The sequence below is a fragment of the Agelaius tricolor genome, unplaced genomic scaffold (assembly GCF_023055355.1).
Source record: "Agelaius tricolor isolate 1412-34295 unplaced genomic scaffold, bAgeTri1.0.p SCAF_1, whole genome shotgun sequence".
Taxonomy (NCBI): domain Eukaryota; kingdom Metazoa; phylum Chordata; class Aves; order Passeriformes; family Icteridae; genus Agelaius; species Agelaius tricolor.
Window position 1 is genome coordinate 4,388,622 of NW_027269261.1, and position 19,894 is coordinate 4,408,515.

The window sequence follows — 19,894 nt, forward strand, 5'->3', positions numbered from 1 at the left end:
TAGGGAGTTGGAAAGAAGTGATAACTCTTTGAGTACAAATAATTTGCAGGTGGTGTTTTTCTACTTCGTTTCTCTGTTCCTCTCAAGGACAGTGTGTGAGGAAGATGTTTTTGTTAGTTATCCAATAGAATAGAACCTATCATACCACTCTATAAAAACCACGTGGTTCTTTTGAATAAAGCCTTCTTTGCTTTTTCTACGATCCTGCCTCTCGCCTGTTCCTGCCTCAATCTCGGAACAACAGTGACAGGGGGTGGATATTGTTTAACAGAGTCTTACCATAAGGCCAGCCAGTCAAATGAATCCATTACAACCTGAGGTGCATGTGCAGTAATGAAATGAAGAAAGCGAGTGCAGCCTTACCGCACGGAGCGATCGTCGCTGCCGGTGACCGCCAGAGGCTTCTTGGGGTGCACGGCCAGGGCCCAGAGCTCCCCCTCGCAGTGGCCCTGCATGATCAGCATGGGCTTGTCCCTCTCCCTCACCAGCACCTCGAAGATCTCGCTGTCCTGAGTCCCTGCCAGGAGCCTGTCGGCTTTCCAGCACACGCTGCGGATGGACAGGCCTGGGGGCACAGCGGGAGCTGCCCTCAGTGCCAGCTGCGCCAGGGGGGCACAGCCAACACTGCTGGAATCCCAGATGTGAAATACAAAGCTGTGTTTCGTGTCAGGTACATACAGGCAATGTGTGTATTTGTGATTGTGATATGTGCGGAAACCGACCATGGGACAGTTATAAAGACAAATTCTAATAATAACTGAAGAATGTAAAGCATGGAAGAAGGCCTTTGACCCTATCTTTTGCTCACAATTAACCTTAGTTGATTAGGAGCATTGGAATTAAAGCATTAAGGATGTTGCTCTTTGCTTGTAGCTAAGCCTTAAAGAGTTCTGCAATAATAACCTTTTGAAGTATAATTTTAGAATACTGCTTGTACCCTTGAAACTACAGCTTTGGAATATCAATAAAGGAAACATGCTTATCTCATGAGAAAAACAGCTTGAGAAAGGAAGATGAACATCAACTCAAGGATTTATAGTTTCGACCAAGGGAAGCTGGACATCACTGTAAGGAGATTTATAGTCCTTGCAATTAAAAGGTGGACCCACATCTGGGGAGCTGGACTTCACCAGATGGGATTCATCTTCCTTCTTTCAGAAACCAGACCACCACCATCTGGGGATACTCCTTTTGGGATACATCCTGAGAAAAACTAAATCACAATAGTGTATAGAATTGTGACGTGAAAAATTTGGAATAAAAACTGCTGATGAGTAAAAATTGGGACTAGAAACTGCTGAGAAAGCTGATGAGTACCCCTATAAATACCTGTAAGCCTCAACTATGGGTGTGCAGCTGGAGGGAAAACTTCCCCCACTGTACCCAGCGCTGTATTGCTCATACTTTACCATATCAATTAATAAATTGATTGCTGCTTGAATATTGGCCTAGTCAAGCTTCTTATTTATAACACAGAGGTCATTCCCAGATGACATCTTGGGCACTGGGGTCACACAGAACATCCCAGCTGATTCAAAGCTCAAGGTAGATCTGTCAGATTTTCTCCATTTGGCACACAGAGAAAGCTCAATCCTAGGAAAACGTGCTTGCTGCACACCTTGGGAATTTAAAAACCAGCTCCATTTCACAGGATTTAAAGATCTAAATTTTATATTAGTTGTGAAAAATGCGTATTTTATGACTGGCTTTTCACAAATATTAAAATAAATATTGTACGTGTTGTGTTAGAAAGTAATGCTGTATTAATTCTCTTAAGTAGTGTGTTAAACATAGTTTTAGGTTATAAAAAATGTTAAAATAGAAACTTTGCTATGTAACATACTTTTTTTCTACAGAAAGGACTGGCACTGAGATAGCAGCCACAGGACACCTAAATCTTTCAGAGAAAGGGAATTTATTGCTCCATTATCAGAAGAAATGAACTTCTTCCTGCCTCACTGGGGCAGGATGATGCCATCAGGATTCAGAGGAAGAAGCTGACACTGACCAGACAGAATCCTGTGTTTGAATGGAATTTATGCATCATGTATGAGGTGTATGAATATGCAACAGGCTGCTGCTTTTAAGGGTTAATCCTCTGTTAACGTGGGTTGGGTCCTTTTTCGGGCTTGTGCTGCCCAGAAAAAGGTACCTGGACATCCACAATCTTTGTCTCTATTGTCTCATATTGTCCTAATTCAAATTGTCCAAATTATTATTACTCTAAAAGTATTACTATTTTTATAACCATTTTATTACTATAACTTTTAAAATTTTAAAAACAAGTGACTGGTGTTTTTCACATTAGTCAAGGGGTGCCTGTGAGTGAAGCTGGTTTATTCCTTTTTCCAGTGCTTTACTTTTTTGCACACTCAAATAAAATTTTAATGGTGAATTTAAATGGCTTGTGCCCATTTATCACACTTCTCCACTTTAATCAAAATAGATTATTAAAAAAAGACATTCCTCCTCCCCAAACCCAAACCAATAGAATTTTGCTTTGTATAACTTTACAAGAACTTGATCTTATTCCACAAATCTGATCCCTACTTTGCAGCTGGAATTTTACCAACCACAAGCTCAAAAACACCCTCTCAGCAGGCTGATCAATTTGGTAGCACTCTCTGGTCAATTGCTTGCAGGGTTTGTATTTTCTGTTCCAGTACATGAAAAAAGTTTGGATAATAGATCTGGATGCTGTGAGATGTGAATGAATTAAAAAATCCATTTGTCATGCAGTCAAGGTCACCCACATCATCATTTTCACATTTTTTGGAACCAAATACATAATGCAGTGAAATATTGGTCACATAAATAAAATATTCTCATCTCCTGAGAAGGTTAAATTAATCCTAATTTATTTTCCTGTCCACTCCCAACAGCTTTTAATTTTTCTAATGCCATTTTATGACTTAGCTAAATTCATACTGAAGTTCTGACATTCATCTTGGTACATACCAGTGACCACACCAATGGAATTCCATTTGGAATTTGCTGGAAGATGGACATTGTTAAGATTTAGAATACAAACAAACCTTTGGATGTGGGAAAGGCAATGTTCTCTGTGAACACATTGCACCTGAAGAAAGATTATCTGCTCTCAGGGTTTGTTTGACAGACAATGCCTTTGCAAAATGCTTTGGAACAATAACTGGAAGGGAGGGACAGAAGCTCCCAGGTAAGCATTAAGGCTCCACCACTGCTCGAGGCTTCAGATGTTCTTAAATTCATCAGTGCCAATGACAACTGAAAGTGAAACCCCACTTGCAGAGGCTGGGAGTAGCCTCAAAGGCAGTTTGCACTTGCCCAAGATCTTTGATTTTTGGTTATTTGTTGCTACTGTTTTCTTGAAATTCATGCTAAACATCATGATTGAGGCTGCAAAAAACTACATAAAGGCAGGAGTGCAGAGCACAGGGACTGCTGCTTGGGTGTCTTTTTGAGGGCTAAATTCTATGAGTGAACACTACACCCTTGATAAAGTGTCCATTGTGATCCAAGTGCTTCAAACCATAAAATAAAGTGATGACTGAGCTCACAGGAAGCAGGATTAGATTCAACAAATGTGATTATCACCAATTTAATAACATTCTCTCCAACAAATCTGCCAAGTGCTACCATTCCAAGTGCATGAGTAGAGCGTTCAGATGGTCAGCATCTCTGAGTATTAGGTTCCAAAAATCTCAATTTGTTAAATGAATTGCAAGTAATTAATTAATCAATTAAGGATTGACTAAGTTCATTCTCCCACCTTAAGGTGATTAATTAGTTCTCACTTATCTTCTTGCATTTGCATGGTGGGGAGCGGTGATTTCATCCCTGTGTTTATACCATGAACCATGGAACACTCCACAGGTTACAGAATTGTCAGAGAGGGAAGGGAACACAGATCCAAAATAAATATAGCCATTAGGTAAAAATATCAGCAGTATGCAGAGTCATCCATGCTTCACATTAAATGCTGTCACAATCCATTATCCAGATGTGTGAAAAACCATTAAAGGAATAGCTCATTACCTTTGTATCCTTGCTCAGTCTCCCTGAGATCAATTTTAGTGATTGGCTTGAACTCAGTGTCCCACAGCCGAATGCAGCCATCTCTCCCTCCAGTGGCAAAGCCTTCTTCACAGGCATACATACTAAAAATTCCAGCCTGTCAACCAACAGCAGCCCAAGTTTTAAAGGTCTTTACAAGCAATTTAAACACACAAAGCAAACATTTTCAAACAGACTCTTGTTGAAGGCCAGAAACTGCAGGGCACAGAAGTGTTGCCCATCCAGAAAGCAAACCAGCAAACACAGCTTTTATTTCAAGTGCTCCACTCGAGTGGTTTATGTAGAAACCTTAGTCCAAACAGCAGTGACACAGCCTAGCTGCAGAACTTCACATTTAGCTTTGGTAATATTATGACAAGGACAATTGAAGAACTAGTGGAGCACTTAAAGTAAAGAGTTGCCCGTGATAAACAAAACCAAGCAAACAAGCAATACAAATGTTCTTACAGGAGCAGAGGTGACTGAGACATTCATCATGAATTCAGTTCAGACATCATTTGGGATCTGACAGGAACTGAAAGAGTGTCAATTCATTCTCTTTGTTGAAAACAAGTTTCTATGACAGTTTGAATTTCTCCTTGGTTTTGAAAATGCCTCATGATTAATGACTGCTGAACTACCTTGGACTAGTTCAAGGAATGCCTGCTGAGCCAGTATTTTATCAGGAAAACCTTGGTTAGGAGATAAGTTGAACTGCATGGAGATAAATACAATAGAGAGAAGACCTCCATTTTCAAAGTGGCCTTGTGCAATGTCTTCATAAATTAATATTTCTAATTATTAATTACATAGAGATCGCATGTTAGCAATGGCAAACTCCATAATTAATCACATTATGTATAAAGAAGTTGTATTTAATAATTTTAATGAACCTAAGTAAAATTCTGCAAACAGAATTCTGCTACCATAATACAGGGGGTTATTGTTTGCCAAAGACATGCCTGTGTTATTGCAGTTGCAGTTTCATGGTAGTTGCTCAGGTAGAATGTCCCACTGACTCCAGTCTCTCTGCTTTCATAAATTAGGGAGTACTTTTGTAAATAATCAATCCTTAGATCTCATTTGAAGAGGTCCTAAAAATCCTGATGAACTGTCACCGTAACTAATTTTGGGAGATCAGAAAAAACCTATTATTGTTGCAGTGCTCTTTCTAGAACAAAACTATAGTAACAAGTGTTAAATGTCATACCATTTTCTAAAGAAAATTGTCATTTCCTTTTGTTCCAAAAACCCCACATCAGAATGCCATCACCCACAGTCATATTCCAAATGGGAGCAGTCCTCATTTGAAATAAGACATGGAATCCCTATTTGAAAACCAGAGAGAAATTAATTGTATTCGACTGGTTAGAAATCTAACACAATCCTGCACATCCCCCTTTCACTCTGTAATTATGAGAGCTCCAGACTGGGGGTGGTGGTTTGTGGGTGTGTGTTATGGAGGCAATTGGAGTAAACTCTTTGGAGTATGGCTGAAACTCCCAAATTCAACAGGCTTGCTCCACACTGAAGCTCTTCTGAGGAGTCAGTCTCCAGCATTGGGGATTTCAGTGGGAAAATTCTATTTAAGCCTAGATAATCTGCTTATCAACTATTTTTAAGTAAACTGATCGTAACTGAAGCTACTCAATCTGTGAAACTTTAGGGGTACAGACTTCATTTGAGGCTTGGCTTACTTGGTTAGATGGAGGCTATAAATACCAGCAGTGCTGGCACTATCAGCTCAGCATCTGTTGGCAGCATGTCAACAAATACAACATTACATCTAAGTTCTTAATTGCTGAACAGCCTCAGACATGCTTCTGACCCGAAACAGAAGGAAATATTGGTAGCTAAGCCTTCAGGAAGTTTTTCAATTCAATGAGCAGCTCCTTATCAAACAGACAGAAAACACCACTTACACTGTGTGCTCCTTGAATTGTGCGCACCAGGTTGAGCCCTTTCCAAACATAGATGTCCCCATTTAAAGCCCCAGAGTAGGTGATGTCTTCTTTAGCACAGGCTAAACACAGGATTGTTTGGAGATCTCCTGTTTTACCAAATATTCCTCTCTTTGCTGTCAGGGCGTTTCCACACAGTGTCCAAAACTGTGAAATGTAAATGGCAGATCAGGAGAGGTTTCTGCAGAATTTCTGGTTTTTCACATCAGTGTGCAGATCTCAGACACACATCCTGACAGAGCAGTGTCTGGGCAGGCACTGAAGAGATTCCTTCAGTCCTATCAGAACATCCACTACTCCAAAGCCTGCCCGTTTACCAAGGAAAGATCCAGGCAAATATGGAACATCTAAATCCAAAACAAAGGATCAAACTGCTTGAGGGGGTGAGGCTCAATGCTGCCTCACTACTGCCACACTGCCCTTCTCATTCTCTCCTTGATCTGGTTTTGCTGGGAAATGCTGTCCAGACAAGTACATGTTTTTAAACCCATTTTTTTTTAAACCCAGCAAATCCCATTTTTCTCATCTGCAAAACACAGCTACAGCACTGAAGTGATAAAATACTTTATCTTACACAACCTGTGTGCTGGAGCAGACATTTCTGTCCTTCTCCAGAGCACTGAAAAAGTTCTGCCCCTCAAATATAGCCACAGTTACTGAGCAACCATCTGCTCATGGGGACTGCAAACACTTGTACATGAGATAACTCCCTGACTCCCAGAGCAACAGGTTCCCAAGTGAGGAAAGGGGACTTCCAGCTGCCACCCCAAAGTCATTAACATTCTGCAAAAAGGAATCCAAGACTGACTGGGGAAGAGAAGAAGAGTGAAGAAAACAAAGTTTGTCTCAGAAGGTTGTCTTTGGAGGTGTGCTAGAAATACCAGACTATTTGTTTTTTAATAAGAGTGCTTTTTAAAATTTAAATAAGTATCATTTATCAAGCAGAAATCAGAATTTGTGTGCTCAGCTCCCCCTCAAGGACCAGACCTTCTGAGGAAGGCAGAATAAAGAGAATATCAATGAGAGATGTGCAAGAGAAGTGCTGAAATCTCCAGTCCTGTCAGCACCAGGATGTTCTGGACAGGTGCAGATACAGAACAGCAAATCTCTGGGGTGCAGCACAGCACAGTGTGTCAGTGGAGCCACCCCTGCTCTGTCATCTGGCAGACACTGGACAGGAATACTGATGTGTCTGACATGGATTCATCACTTCCTTCTTTTCCCACTTCATTTGCCTACAGCCAAATTTTTAGGTATTTTTCTAAAATTCTTTATTCCAGAAAATCCTTGGATTAAGATTTTTTATTTCAGCTCCTTCTCTGTTAATTCAATTAAATATTCCCTTTGCCTCATAACATCAGCCAATTTAGAAGGCAGGGGGAATACTGTCCCCAGGGCTCTCATTCCTTGAGTAAAACCTAAATTCTAAATTCTCCTCCTTTCTGGTCAGCTGAGGAAGGAGTGCTAGAAGGAAGGAGTTCTCTAATACTGAGGCAGCAATGTCAGAAGGGTGGAGGGAGGATCCTGAGCTCAGGGAGAGATTCTTGAGCTTTACCTCAGCTTCTAATCCCTGCTCAGCCAAATGAGCCAGCAGAACTGGACTGATGGAAGAATAAACAGCCCAGTTCCCACAGTGATACAATTCCTTCAGAGCCGTTATTATCACATTCCCACAGCCTTGTACCAAGGAGCTGCTGGAGCACCACTGGAGAGGAACACAGAGCAATTTCCCCTCCATGCTGCTTTTTGACTATTTTTGGCATCCCTTTATCTCCATGTATTTCCAATGCCTGGTATTCTCTGTGTTCAGGGTGATTATGGCCATTTTAAAGAGAAGACAGGTGCCAAACAAACACAGGTTTAGGAAAACAGCTTGCAGAACACAACAGATGGTATCACTGCTGCCAAAACCACCCACAGTTTGAAGCAGTGGTGGTTTAAGGGCACGAGCTTCTCAGGAACCAGAACTAGAGATATTAACTGGTTTCCTAAACTTCTAGTTAAAGCTCTTCCCACCCCAGTCATGTGAAATAATTGCCATCTGTTAGGAATGTTTGTGAGGAGACAGGAGAAAAACAGAAACCTGAAAGGGATATTGGCAGACAAGGATTTGTTTCTAAGCTTTCCAAAGTCATAAGAATGTTTTATCCAAAACATGGATTATATATGTAGGTTTCCATTTCAGACACTTCCATAAAGAGTGACTCAGAAGAGCAAATAGTGGGGCACCAGAGTTTTGTCTCTGCAGGCCCTGCACAGCTCTCACTGGTGTTACATGAGAAGCCCAAGTGCAGGAGGTCATTCTGTTCACCTTTTACCTTGGTTCCTCCTACAGCTGCACAGTGCCCCTTTGTGATGCTGGATGAGGGAAACCCCTGAAGGCTGAGACCATTAGAGTGGAATGGAAAGGGTAGAAGACCCAAAACTATAAGTATATAATGATGAAAATTACATCAAAGAATCTTGCTGACTTTCTTGTTCAGGTAATCTGCAGCTCAGGCACTGCCAAATGTCTGAACTGGCTTCAAACAAAACATTCTGCAAAATGTTCACATAAAGAAAGAAAAATATAATCTGTCCTATATTTCAAGTCCTCATCAGGTAAGAACACAGATTTATTTTTTTTTGTGTGCAAGTACTTTTTCCAAGTAAACAATGAAAGCTCTTTACCTTTATGTGTTTTACTCCACAGCTGACAATTCTGTTTGGCTGATATTGATCCCAGGAAATATCAAATATCTGTTAAGAAATATATTAAGCTGATATTTTAACCTATACAGTAATGGCATCTAGGTTCAGCTTGCTTTTACCAGTGCTTAGCCATAATTTCTGTTGGAACACATTACTAAAAATGAAGGAACACTCTACAGATAAATTTGGAACTCTTTGTAATCAAAGACCAAGGCAAACACAGAGGGTTCCTCACATAGTTCTGTCAACACACTTCATCCCTGTTCCCCACTGCCAATCCCTTCCAGCTCCAGGATGTTACTGAATAAACAATATTTCCATAGGCATTATTTCCCACTCCCTCTTCTGTGGAGAAGCTCCTTTTTCTGGTTGGGAAAGTCTACAGGAACTAAGATTTTAGTACTTGCAGCCTATGTCCTGGAGAATTCTGATTATCTGAAACCTGATCTTGCACTTACTGAGGTCAGATGCAAATCATGTTATAATATGATAATATACATACAAGTTGTCAGAATGTGTCCATAATTTATTTTAATGTATGCACCCATGTGCTTATATATGTCAGGGAGGTATTTTGCTTATGCTAAACGTGGTAAAACATTTTCTAATCCTGAATAACATTGTAAACTTATACCTCATCTGTTCTCTTCTTTATTTAAGTTATGATCCTTTACCTGAAGCTAACATATATAAAATAAATATTTATCTCAATCAAGTCTCTTCTACAGGTAACTGTCTCAAGGAAAACTGAAAGGGATGTAACTAAATTTGCCCTCAGAATAAATTGTCTTTTTGAAACACTCAGAGACAAGATGATCTTTGTCCATGGAGCACTCATTTCACATCTCCTATGATGAGCTACAGATCATCCCACTCAGTGTGTAGGTACAAGGTATTTCCTCCCTAGGCTTACTAACAGAGCCTTGTGCTAGGTCTGGCCCAATGAGAAAGAATAAATATCTTGTCCAGTATTTTAAAAGCCTGGTAGAAAGACCAAAATTACCTTTGGATTAACCTAACAGAAACAAAAATGCCTTTTGAAAGACCTGTGCAGCTCCCAGAGAGAATCCAGGAATGCCTCCATACATTACCCTGTCAGAGTGGCCTGTAGCTGTTGCCAGGAGCTTTCCTCTCTTCCAGTCCCAAATACACACCGTGTTTTTGGCATCCAGTCCCACGGAAGCCAAACGCTGAGGAGAAACAACACAATCCAGTTAACAGGAAATCAAGCCCAAATCATTTTGCTGTAGCTCCCAGGATTATGTGCACAAATGGATTTTCCCACATGTGACCTGGGTTTGAACCACATTGCAAAAGCAAAGAGATTCACACTCAACATTTACCCACTGGAGAGAGCACTGAAATGTCTCATCTTCTCTAAAAGGTCAGGTTATTGATTTCAGGCCAGCAATGTTCCACGTGCAGTTCTTATCCTGAAACATCTGAGGTGCTTGTTTCAGGTGCACACCTCTAGCATTTTCATTTATTAATCTGATAATAAAAGTGAAAGGGAAATAAAAGCTTTCACTAGTTCCAACTACTGCTTTGTTCATTATGCTCATTTTGTTGAGCTTTAGAACCAGAACTGGATGTACTTTTAATAATTGCCTTTTTATTGCTTAGTGTATCACATCACCAGTTAAAATAACCAAAACAATGAACTAATAACCAAGCTCAATTAAAGTTTTATTGGCCACCAATTAAAGAACTTAATAATTTTCCCATCTCAATAATGGAAGAAATAAAAAGAACATAATAAAATGGAGGCAGCATTCTGGCAGGGAAAAAGCAGAGTGCATCCATCTGTGACATGTCCAGAAGATCAGCCATCACTGTGGAAGTTGCAGGTCTTTTCCCTTCCAGTGACTGTCCTAATTTTGTCCATTTTACATGAACTTCATAAAAAAATGGGCTCAAATTTTGAGTAAGCAAATTGTTTAAAATCTGGAACTGTCTGTGATAACACAAAAGGACTGAGCAGGCAAAGAAAATAAGTGTCATTACCACAGACTCCTCTAAAATGCTGTATTAGGAAAAATATTAAATGCAATAAAGGTCTCAACAACTGAATAACAGAGAGAGGAAATAACTGCTCATAGAGGACCAGAAGGGTCCAGTTTCATTCTGTAGCAATAATTCAGGGAGCAGGTACTCGAGGCCTTTTCATCCCATTCCTGAGTGTAAATATGAGTGCACACCTTCCCTCCTGGGAGAGCCCCTGGACAGCCTCTGCATTAACTGCACCAGGGTCACACACCCCTCACTGTCCCAGCACTTACACTTTCTTGATTTAGAGGAATGAAATTGATGGTTTGGGGCTTTGGTTTAATGAGAGATGACAACAGGCATTACCCTGATGCAAAACCTGCCTAGTGAATAATGCAGAACTCAACCACTGTCCCTCCAGAAAATGCACCAAGCAATGTGGTATTAATGAAAACAAGAACAAAACAAAAACCCTCCAAAAACCCAACTCAACACCCCTCACCACCACCACCATTTACAGACTTATACCACAAGTTCCTCTGAGTCCAGCCTCCCTCCATGTGAATAAAAATATAGAGAATTTAAATGTTCCTAGAGGAACACAAGGTTTTCACAGGGCAATCTGGACATGTGCTCAGATACTGTTGGGAGGAACAAGGTTCCTCAGGAGGGTTCACCCTCCAGGGAGGGCAGAACTCTGTCAATAGGCTCTGACTCATAATGGAGCTGTGAAGGGAGAGTTAAAGAAGTTTGTAGAGTGGAACAATTAAATAAAATTATGGTTTTTGCAGGAAGTCACAATCTGAAAGGATTTCTGCGTTTTAACATTACTCAAAATGTCAACAGAACTCAGGAGCTGGTCAGTGTCAGTGTTACAGCACTCCCAGCTGCAGGGCCACTGAGAAACTCCTGTGGCCCAGTGGCACTGAGGACACAGAAGAATCTCACACAGGAGCCCAACAGTGGGAAATGGAAATCAGACCTTAGTACTGGGAATGGCACCTACTTCATATGTGCAGACAATGCCTATCCATGGCTTCTGAAATGCCTCCCCTCAGGGTACTTTGGCAACAACCACAAGGAAGAGTTAGGGCCAAGAGAGCTTTTTCCATCCAGGGAGTGCAGGACAATCTGCAATTATACTCCCTTGATTTTAGAAAGCAATTTAATTCAATGTTACAGTTGTAACACTTTGTACAGAAAATGAAGCATTGAGACTTGTCTAAAAAAGAGAGTCTCAAGAAAAGGGGGACTTGACAGACAACATGGAGAATAGAAATGTTCAGTTCCCTTGAGACTGCAAAATAGAGCACAGCTACTAACCAGCAAATTAGATAAAGAATATAAAAGACACACAGGAAATGAAAGGTGGCTGGAACCAGTGGATAAACAGATACTGAGGAACCTGAGGGGAGCTTGTGGCAGTTCTGTATCAAGGAACACCAGTGCATGCCCTGAGAAGTCCAAGGCAGGTCATGTTGAGGGCTCTCAGTGAGAGCAGCCCCCAGAGACCCCTCCAGGACCACAAAAGGAGCTCCAGCAAGGGGCAGAGGCACAGAAATCAGTTCTGGGGAAAGTGGTGTTTATGTATTAGCTGGGAAATATATTGTAATATGTCTGATCAAGAGGGAAAAAATGACCTGTTGTAGAGTTTCACAACACACATTTGATTAGAGAAAAAAAAAATCACTCTAAGTGTGTCCAGTGCTGGAGTAAGGAATGGCAGCTTTCTAAAACTTCAAATTGTGTTAGAAAGTTTATTCTTTAGCTGACTTTGGTATCAGCAGGGAAAGCACTATGAGAAATTAACAAGTACTTGATATTTTCTTTTAACCTTGGCCTGCTGAGGAAGGCCTCCTGCCAGCAGAAAAGTGATAATGCTGAATTTCCTTTTTGGTTGAAACAAACTTTTATTTCTCCTTCTGGAAGGGAATATGACAGAATTCTATTAAGAGAATTCCCAGAACTGCCAGAAGAAAATATCTGCCAAGTAGTTTAGGCACATAATTAAACAATTATTTTTAAATCTATACAGATTTGGAAGATCTGGCTAAAGAAGCAAAGTGCTGCATTTTAAATTTTTTCATTAGGTGTGTATGCATTATGGCAGTGCCATTCCCACTCCATTAAAAGTATTTTTAGAAAGGGTTAATCTGAAATAACTCAAAGCAGAAATTGAGCTGGGGGGCATTGATAAAATAGTTCAGGATGAGGCATCTGCTTTGTAGGTAATTCTGTGAAGAGGAGATGTTAGTACTTTCAAGGAGAAACTGTAGTTAACTCCTGATTGAAGAGAAGACATTTTTAATTACAGGCAAAATGACAGCTCCTCATTAAATGTTTGAACCAAGTGCAGTTTCCCTCCTGCCAAACAGCAGCTCCTGCTCAGACAGAAAAAGCCCAGACTAAAATATGTATTTTTAAATAGCAACACTTCTGCAAGAAATTCAGCTCCCATCAGGACTGTATTAAACACAAGTAACAGAAAGTAGGAAATTCACTCTGACTCTCTTTGTCTCCAGAAACTGTATTGAAGGTGCATAAACAAAGGAAGCATTCAAGCTCTCCCCTGGGTATTGATGATCTCCATTTATTAGGAACCATAACAAATCTGCATTCCTCACCCTGTGGAACACGAGGCCAGGGGGGCACTGCAGAACAACTGCGCTGTCTCCGTGCAGGGTCACCTCCAGTCTGGCCAGGAGGAATAATTCCCCACTCATTCATCCAAAAGGAACAGATATGCCAGAATTTCTGGTTCAGGAAAAGTGAATTAACTGGGCTCAGAGAGAGGTGAGGTGGCCCTGTTTGAGATCCCTGCACATGGAGCAGCTCTTGCACAGGAGCACACACAGAGCTGAGCTGAACCCATGGAGATCCACTCTGGGAGTGCAGCAGAGTCACCTGGGCTTTGCCCCTGCCTACTTTTATTCAGGAAGTGGAGAGCTGGCAGAACTAGCAGTGAAAAGAATACAGTTCTTATTGCATCTGTACCACTCCTGATTGCTGCATTTATTTGTGTTTTGGGGCTGAAATACAGATCTTCCCTGGCTTTGAACAGCCCTTGGATATAAAAGAAGGAAAGCTTTGCACTGGGAGGTGCAAGCAGTGTCTGCTTGCCCTGTGACAGACACCAGCTCCCTGGGGAATGCTGACTAAACAAACCAGAACTGCCAGCAGCTCTGAGCTCCAAATACTCACAGACTTCCTCCCATGCCCCTCAATTCTGGCTCAGCCTCTCCTGCAAAGCCAGGAAGAGCAGCAGAAAGCCAAAATGCATTATCCATATTCATGTTCTCCAGCAGTGGTCCTTCTCCAGATATTAAAGTGTTCAATGCAAATTTTTATTTCCAGAATAAACTGCAATTTCTCAAGCACTTCCAGAAAGGGAATTGTCACTGTTCTGCAAGGTCAACCTGGCAGTGAGTTTGTATTTTAATAACAGCAAGCACTCATCAGGGCCTTCAGGACCTCAAACACCCCCCAGGCTCATGAGCCTTCACTCCCATGAGATGCTGAAATACCTTTAAAAAAAAGGTTTAACCACCAGTCTTATGAAGTTAAACATGAGGGGGAAAAAATGAAAAGTATTTATTTCTGAATTAACAATATCTTTTAAAAATATTACACCATTAGAAATTTTGTTCTGTTGATCTGAGGGCTTTCTTGTCTGAGGTTTTTGGTATCAGCTAATCTAAGCATTCCTAAAAATACTTTAGAGTAAGTATTACATCAGGAAACTCATCAGGACAAAATTGTCATCAATTATGACAAAAATTTCACAGCCAGAAATTTATTTATAAAGCTCTGTGAAATATTTTTCAGGTACAAATGAATTTTAGGTCTATTTGCCTAAAGCTTTTAACATGCCAGAGAGAAAAAAAATCGTGTGTAGCTGGGAACAGCCCACCATTTAGTTATATTATAAATTTTGTTTCAAGATATCATCTCGACTAATCACATTGTAGAAAGCCACACTGTGTGTCCTAATGCCATTATTCAATTAAATTGCCTGTGCACCCCAGCCAAGGAGACTCTCCCAGCAGTGAGATTAGTGCAGTTCTTCTGCCAGAAAAGCTGCAGGGTTCTGAAGGCTTTGCCAGGAACTGATTTCTTTGGACAGCAGGTGACAAGTACATGGTGAAGCCATTGCAGTTAAGCCACAGAGGGGCATTTCTGCTCTGGATACCTGTCCAACACCCAATGCCTCCACTCCACTGGGATGCCAGGCTGTGATTTCATCCCAAAAGCACCTCCTGTGCAAGGCTGCATTTGCAGTCCTCCTACTGCAATTACAAATACAATACAAACCAAGGCCTTGAACAGCAACCACAACTCAATTGTAACAGGAGCTCCAGCACTGCAGCCCCGGAGCTGCTGAAACACCAAACATTTAAGGAGCATCTCTCGGTGACCAGAACTACAGCTGAGCTCAGGCCCAGAGGAGGAGCTGTACTGACCTGTGGCTGCTGAAACACCAAACATTTAAGGAGCATCTCTCAGAGACCCAGAACTACAGCTGAGCTCAGGGCCCAGAGGAGGAGCTGTACTGACCTGGAGCTGCTGAAACACCAAACATTTAAGGTGCATCTGTCAGTGAAGCAGACCTACAGCTGAGCTCAGGGCCCAGAGGAGGAGCTGTACTGACCTGGAGCTGCTGAAACACCAAACATTTAAGGTGCATCTGTCAGTGAAGCAGAGCTACAGCTGAGCTGTACTGACCTGGCCGTCCGAGTCGAAGGCCAGGCAGGCGACGCCGTGCGTGTGCGCATCCTTCAGGACAGACACGGTCTGGACACGATAGGAATCCCAGATGCAAATGTAGGGATCCTTCCCAACCTGCCCTGTGGCTACCAAGGTTTTATCTGGATGAACTGCAAGGCTGCAAACAACACACTTCAGTTAGAACACACTTTGGGCATGATCACAGCAGCTGTCTTCAAAACCCAGCTGATTCTGGTATTTACTTAAAATGTTTTGCTGAGACTGACACGGTGAGTGCAGAATGCAATTTATCATGTAATAATATTTTAACTAGAAAAAGGAAAAGCATAACCAGAGAATTTTTAAATACTTTTGATTGATAAGCTGATTGAACACAGACTCAGATCTTAGTCTTTCACAGGTTTGTAATGGATGATTTTCTACTAATTATCCTCTTTTGCACATCAGCTCAAATATTCTGAAATATGGACCAGAGGCTGAATAATGATATTGTTCATTATTAGAAATACGCACAAGAAATCCTCTCATCTTTAAACGTTCAAACACAGCAATCTCAGAACAGACACAGAAGTAAATTGTTTCACCAGAATCAAACCGTGTATGTCTGTTCACAACCCTTCAGATATGAAAATGAGAATAAAACCTCTCTGCAAAGTCATATGAATACAAAAGCAGTTTTACACAGTTACCCAGGAAACAAATTTGAACAATGGCTGAGTATGTGAGCTACACATGGAAAAAGAAAACATCTTATTAATAAACTGGCACTGACCAGGTGGCTGAGGGGAGCTGAATACTTCTGCTATCCCAGGAACAGAAAAACTAATTATTAGGGAAAGTTAATCAAAAAGCTTAAGGAAGTTTTGTAGACACATGCATTTTATGGAAAAAGAACACATTCTGCTCCAGCAGAATTTAACTGTTTTATCTCCCCTGCCCATTCCTCCTTTCCTCCCCAGGCTAGAGTTGTACATTATATTGTGTGTCAGCTGATTCACCTCAGTTCTACACCTACACAGGCAATAAAAGGTGGCTCCACAAATTTAAGGTGTGGTAGCTGTAATTAAATTAGAACACTTTTCTTCAAGAACCAGAAGGCAAACATTAATTGTGCTAATCTCCCTTACTGCTAGAGCAGAACTCAATCACACGTGCCACCATTTAGCATGGAGCAGGTCTCACACACCAGAGCCTCCTCTGGGGTTAAGAGCACGAACACATTTCCTAAACATCAGCATGTCTGTACTGAATGTCTCTGCTATTTGTTTTATCCTTTTTGATGCATGAAGTCAGCCAGTGGGGGGACTAAAATTAGGGAATAATATCAATTTTTGGCACCTAAATTAGCAGTCTGATTTCCCAGCCCCGCTGAGGACATTCATCTCCTGCCACCAGCTTTTCCAATGCACTCCCCCTGCCCACGTTCAGTCTGGCTGTTAGATAACCAAGGGCTTATTTTTGGCAGACAGAGCAGTGGGTTAGAGGAAGGAAATGAAGCCAAATTTCAAGAACAACTCTTGGTGACTGTTTGTTACCTGCATATGACTTATATGTTTGATGTGTGTTCAACTATTAAAAATTCTCTGTTACAGAGGTCATGTGCTGTCTTCACAGGGTATAAGATTTCCAAGCCCTTCCCTGCCTCCTTAACTGGAAATCAACTTGATTGGCTGTGTTTTGTACTGTGAAGGTGCATTTTCTAAGCAAACATCCCATAACTGGACCATTTGCAATGAAACCACATAAATATTTGCACCACTGGAAAACACTGAAATGCTTGTTATGTTATATTATGGGAAAATACAATTAGAAGAGACAAAGCATTCAAACAACAGCAATTTATGGTACAGAAAACACATTATTACAGGATTAAGTCCTATTCCTCCTACAGGGAGGACAAGATATAAGCAGGGTGGGCTGAAGAAATTTCCAAGAAAATTCATCTCTGTTTTCCAGGTTTGAGGGAAAAGGACAGGAACTCCCTCTTGCTAAGGAGCTGGGATGCAAACAAGGGATCAAAGCAGCAGCAGGTGCTGTCAGTGCTGTCCATTGGCCCTGGCAGCCACTTCCCCATGCAACAAGAACTTCCCTGTGTGGGAACAGCAACAGGAGCAGCTGCACACGCAGGGAAAGAGGCAGAGATCGACTGCTTTGGGAATGCCCATTCCCTTCCTTCCAGGGAAGGCAAAGAAAGCAATGGGATTCCTGGCTAAATGTACTGCTGTAAATTCCAAAGCACTCTGATATGGGATTCACATTCTCTGAACCTGAGAGAAGCAGAGAAAACCATGATCAAAGCAATTCTTATCTCATCTGCTGCCCCTGTGTTTGTGCCAAAGTTGAATGCAAGGTGGAGATTGTTTACCCACAGTGATGGTGTTTTGTTCCCTTGGCCTGTCAGGGCCAGGTGTGTGTCCAGACTGTCAGTCAGCAGAGGTTTTGTTGAGTGCTGGTGCAGTTGCAGTTTAGATGTAGTGTAATATTGTATAGAATAATCTATAATAAAGTAATTAATTAGCCTTCTGATATCACAGAGTCAGATGCATCATTCCTCCTGCATATCAGGGGCCCTGCTTTTCTGATACTCTGATGTAGCTGCAAAACACCCCTTTAATCCAAGTGCCTCCAAAGGCACTTTTAGACCAACAATCCCTTCAGGATGAACCAGTAAAGCTCAGGTAATATTTTAACATTAGACCTCATTAACAAAAGATCTGTTAGGAAGAACTTTCAGGGAACATTTCCTTTGCCTTCCCTTTGCAAATCAACAAGCCTGAATCTAAGCATCTAAGGCTGGAACTGTGTTAATTTAGGATAATTAAAGATGCCAGACACGTGTTTCAGCAGGGTCTGATGAAATGCTCTATAAAAGTCATTAGTGGATCCATCTGGTCTGGGGGCCTTGCCAGATGGGAAACTCATACTACCTCCACAATTTCTGTTGCAATAATATCCTGCTCCAAGATTATTTTTTTAATAACACATTACAAATCCAATGGACTAAAAGTATTTGTTTCTTGTCTACATTGTATTTTGTCTATACTGCTTTTCTATACACTTGTAAACAGAGTAGGGACCTGAAGTTCCAAGTAGAACTAAGCAGAAGAGTTTAGCTGTGGCTCAAGCCTCAAAAGGAGTTACAGAGAAGGCAGAGGTGCTCTTTTCACAGGGATGCACAGGGAGAGGACAAAGGCAAGAGACACAGAGCTGCTTTGTGGGAAACATTGTCTGGATCCAAGGAAAACATTCCTCACTAGAAAAACTAAAGACCAGGATAGTTGCCTAGAGAAGTGGTAGAAGTCTCCTCACTGGAAACAGTCCAGGATTTAATTGGCTTGACAGGATCCCAAATAACCACATCTAAGGCTGTGGTCTCAGGACAAAGTTGGACTGGGTGATCTCTGGAGGCCTCTTCGAAACCAGAGCTTTCTATGGCTCCAAATACTGAAATACATCAAGAAAGTCTAAAGTGATAAAAGTAGAAATGCATTTTGGCTCACAGCAGTTAACTTGCATTAGATAATTGCTCCCTGATGCTGCAAAAAGCAAGCACTTGTGTTATCTTTAATACAGGCATAGAGAATTGAGGGAAACCTTGAAATGGGTGTATCAGATGTGTGATACAAGTTTAAATCTCACTACTCTGGGTCTTTTAAATCTATCACTGCACTACCCTATTCATCAGATAGGCAAAACACTTTTTCACTGCAGTAATGAAAACCTGAACATTTGCTTTTGTAGTTTTGGTGCATAATTTATATTTTCTATTTCAAATGCCATATTAATTTGAATCTTTCTATAATCATCCTATCAGCAATTCATTGTTCGTACAAACCAAAGCTGGCTTCCAGAACATCCCACCTGACAAAAAAGAAACTGCTCTTTGCAAAGGAAACAAACACCTGCAGTTCTGAATGAAATCACTGACTCAGGTGGACTGTCACCAGCTCTTGACAATATAATTCATCCTCAGTGCTGGGATGTTTTGCAATTTAAAGCAGTGTGCAAATTTGATGCTAATCTAAAATAACTCCAGCTAGTTAAACACTGATCAATTAATCTCCACTTCAAACCCATCCAGTTTTAAATTGGGGATAACATTTCCTGTTTAGACAAACCTTTACAGAATCCTGCAGTTTTCTGTAACAGTGCTAGATATGTTAATGTAGACTTGGGGAGAGGCAGATACTGTCTGTATTCTATCAACTCTCTTCAGGAAGTCTCTTTTCACAATGAAAGAGTTGTTTCTTGTTAAAACCATCCACAAACCCCACAGTTTAGCAGAACAGAGGACACACCAGGTCTTTCTTCTGAATTTAGGTCAAACTTGGGAAGTACTCAGGGCAGTGACTCTGCTACACTTGAACAATGGACATATCAGACAACGACAATTTTTCTTTCTCTGTAGCAATATCTCTGAAGAAACAATATTTCCAAGAAGCTCCAAACCTGTCCCAAAATAGCCACAATGTGCCAGCAGGTGTTTTCTCCTTTGT

At 41.1% G+C, this 19,894-nt stretch overlaps 1 protein-coding gene across 8 annotated transcripts in view; it reads right to left on the minus strand.

The window, feature by feature from the left end:
• EML6 (EMAP like 6) overlaps nucleotides 1-19,894 on the minus strand; it is a 97,274-nt gene that overhangs the window by 50,510 nt on the left and 26,870 nt on the right. For all 8 annotated transcript variants that reach the window (XM_071448714.1, XM_071448792.1, XM_071449113.1 and 5 more), the window contains exons 3-8: nucleotides 15,396-15,555; nucleotides 9,779-9,877; nucleotides 8,667-8,735; nucleotides 5,958-6,143; nucleotides 4,018-4,153; nucleotides 364-565 (exon numbers count right to left, since the gene is read on the minus strand). In XM_071448714.1, the coding sequence (XP_071304815.1) occupies nucleotides 364-565; nucleotides 4,018-4,153; nucleotides 5,958-6,143; nucleotides 8,667-8,735; nucleotides 9,779-9,877; nucleotides 15,396-15,555 (852 nt within the window). The remainder of the gene's footprint in view (nucleotides 1-363; nucleotides 566-4,017; nucleotides 4,154-5,957; nucleotides 6,144-8,666; nucleotides 8,736-9,778; nucleotides 9,878-15,395; nucleotides 15,556-19,894) is intronic.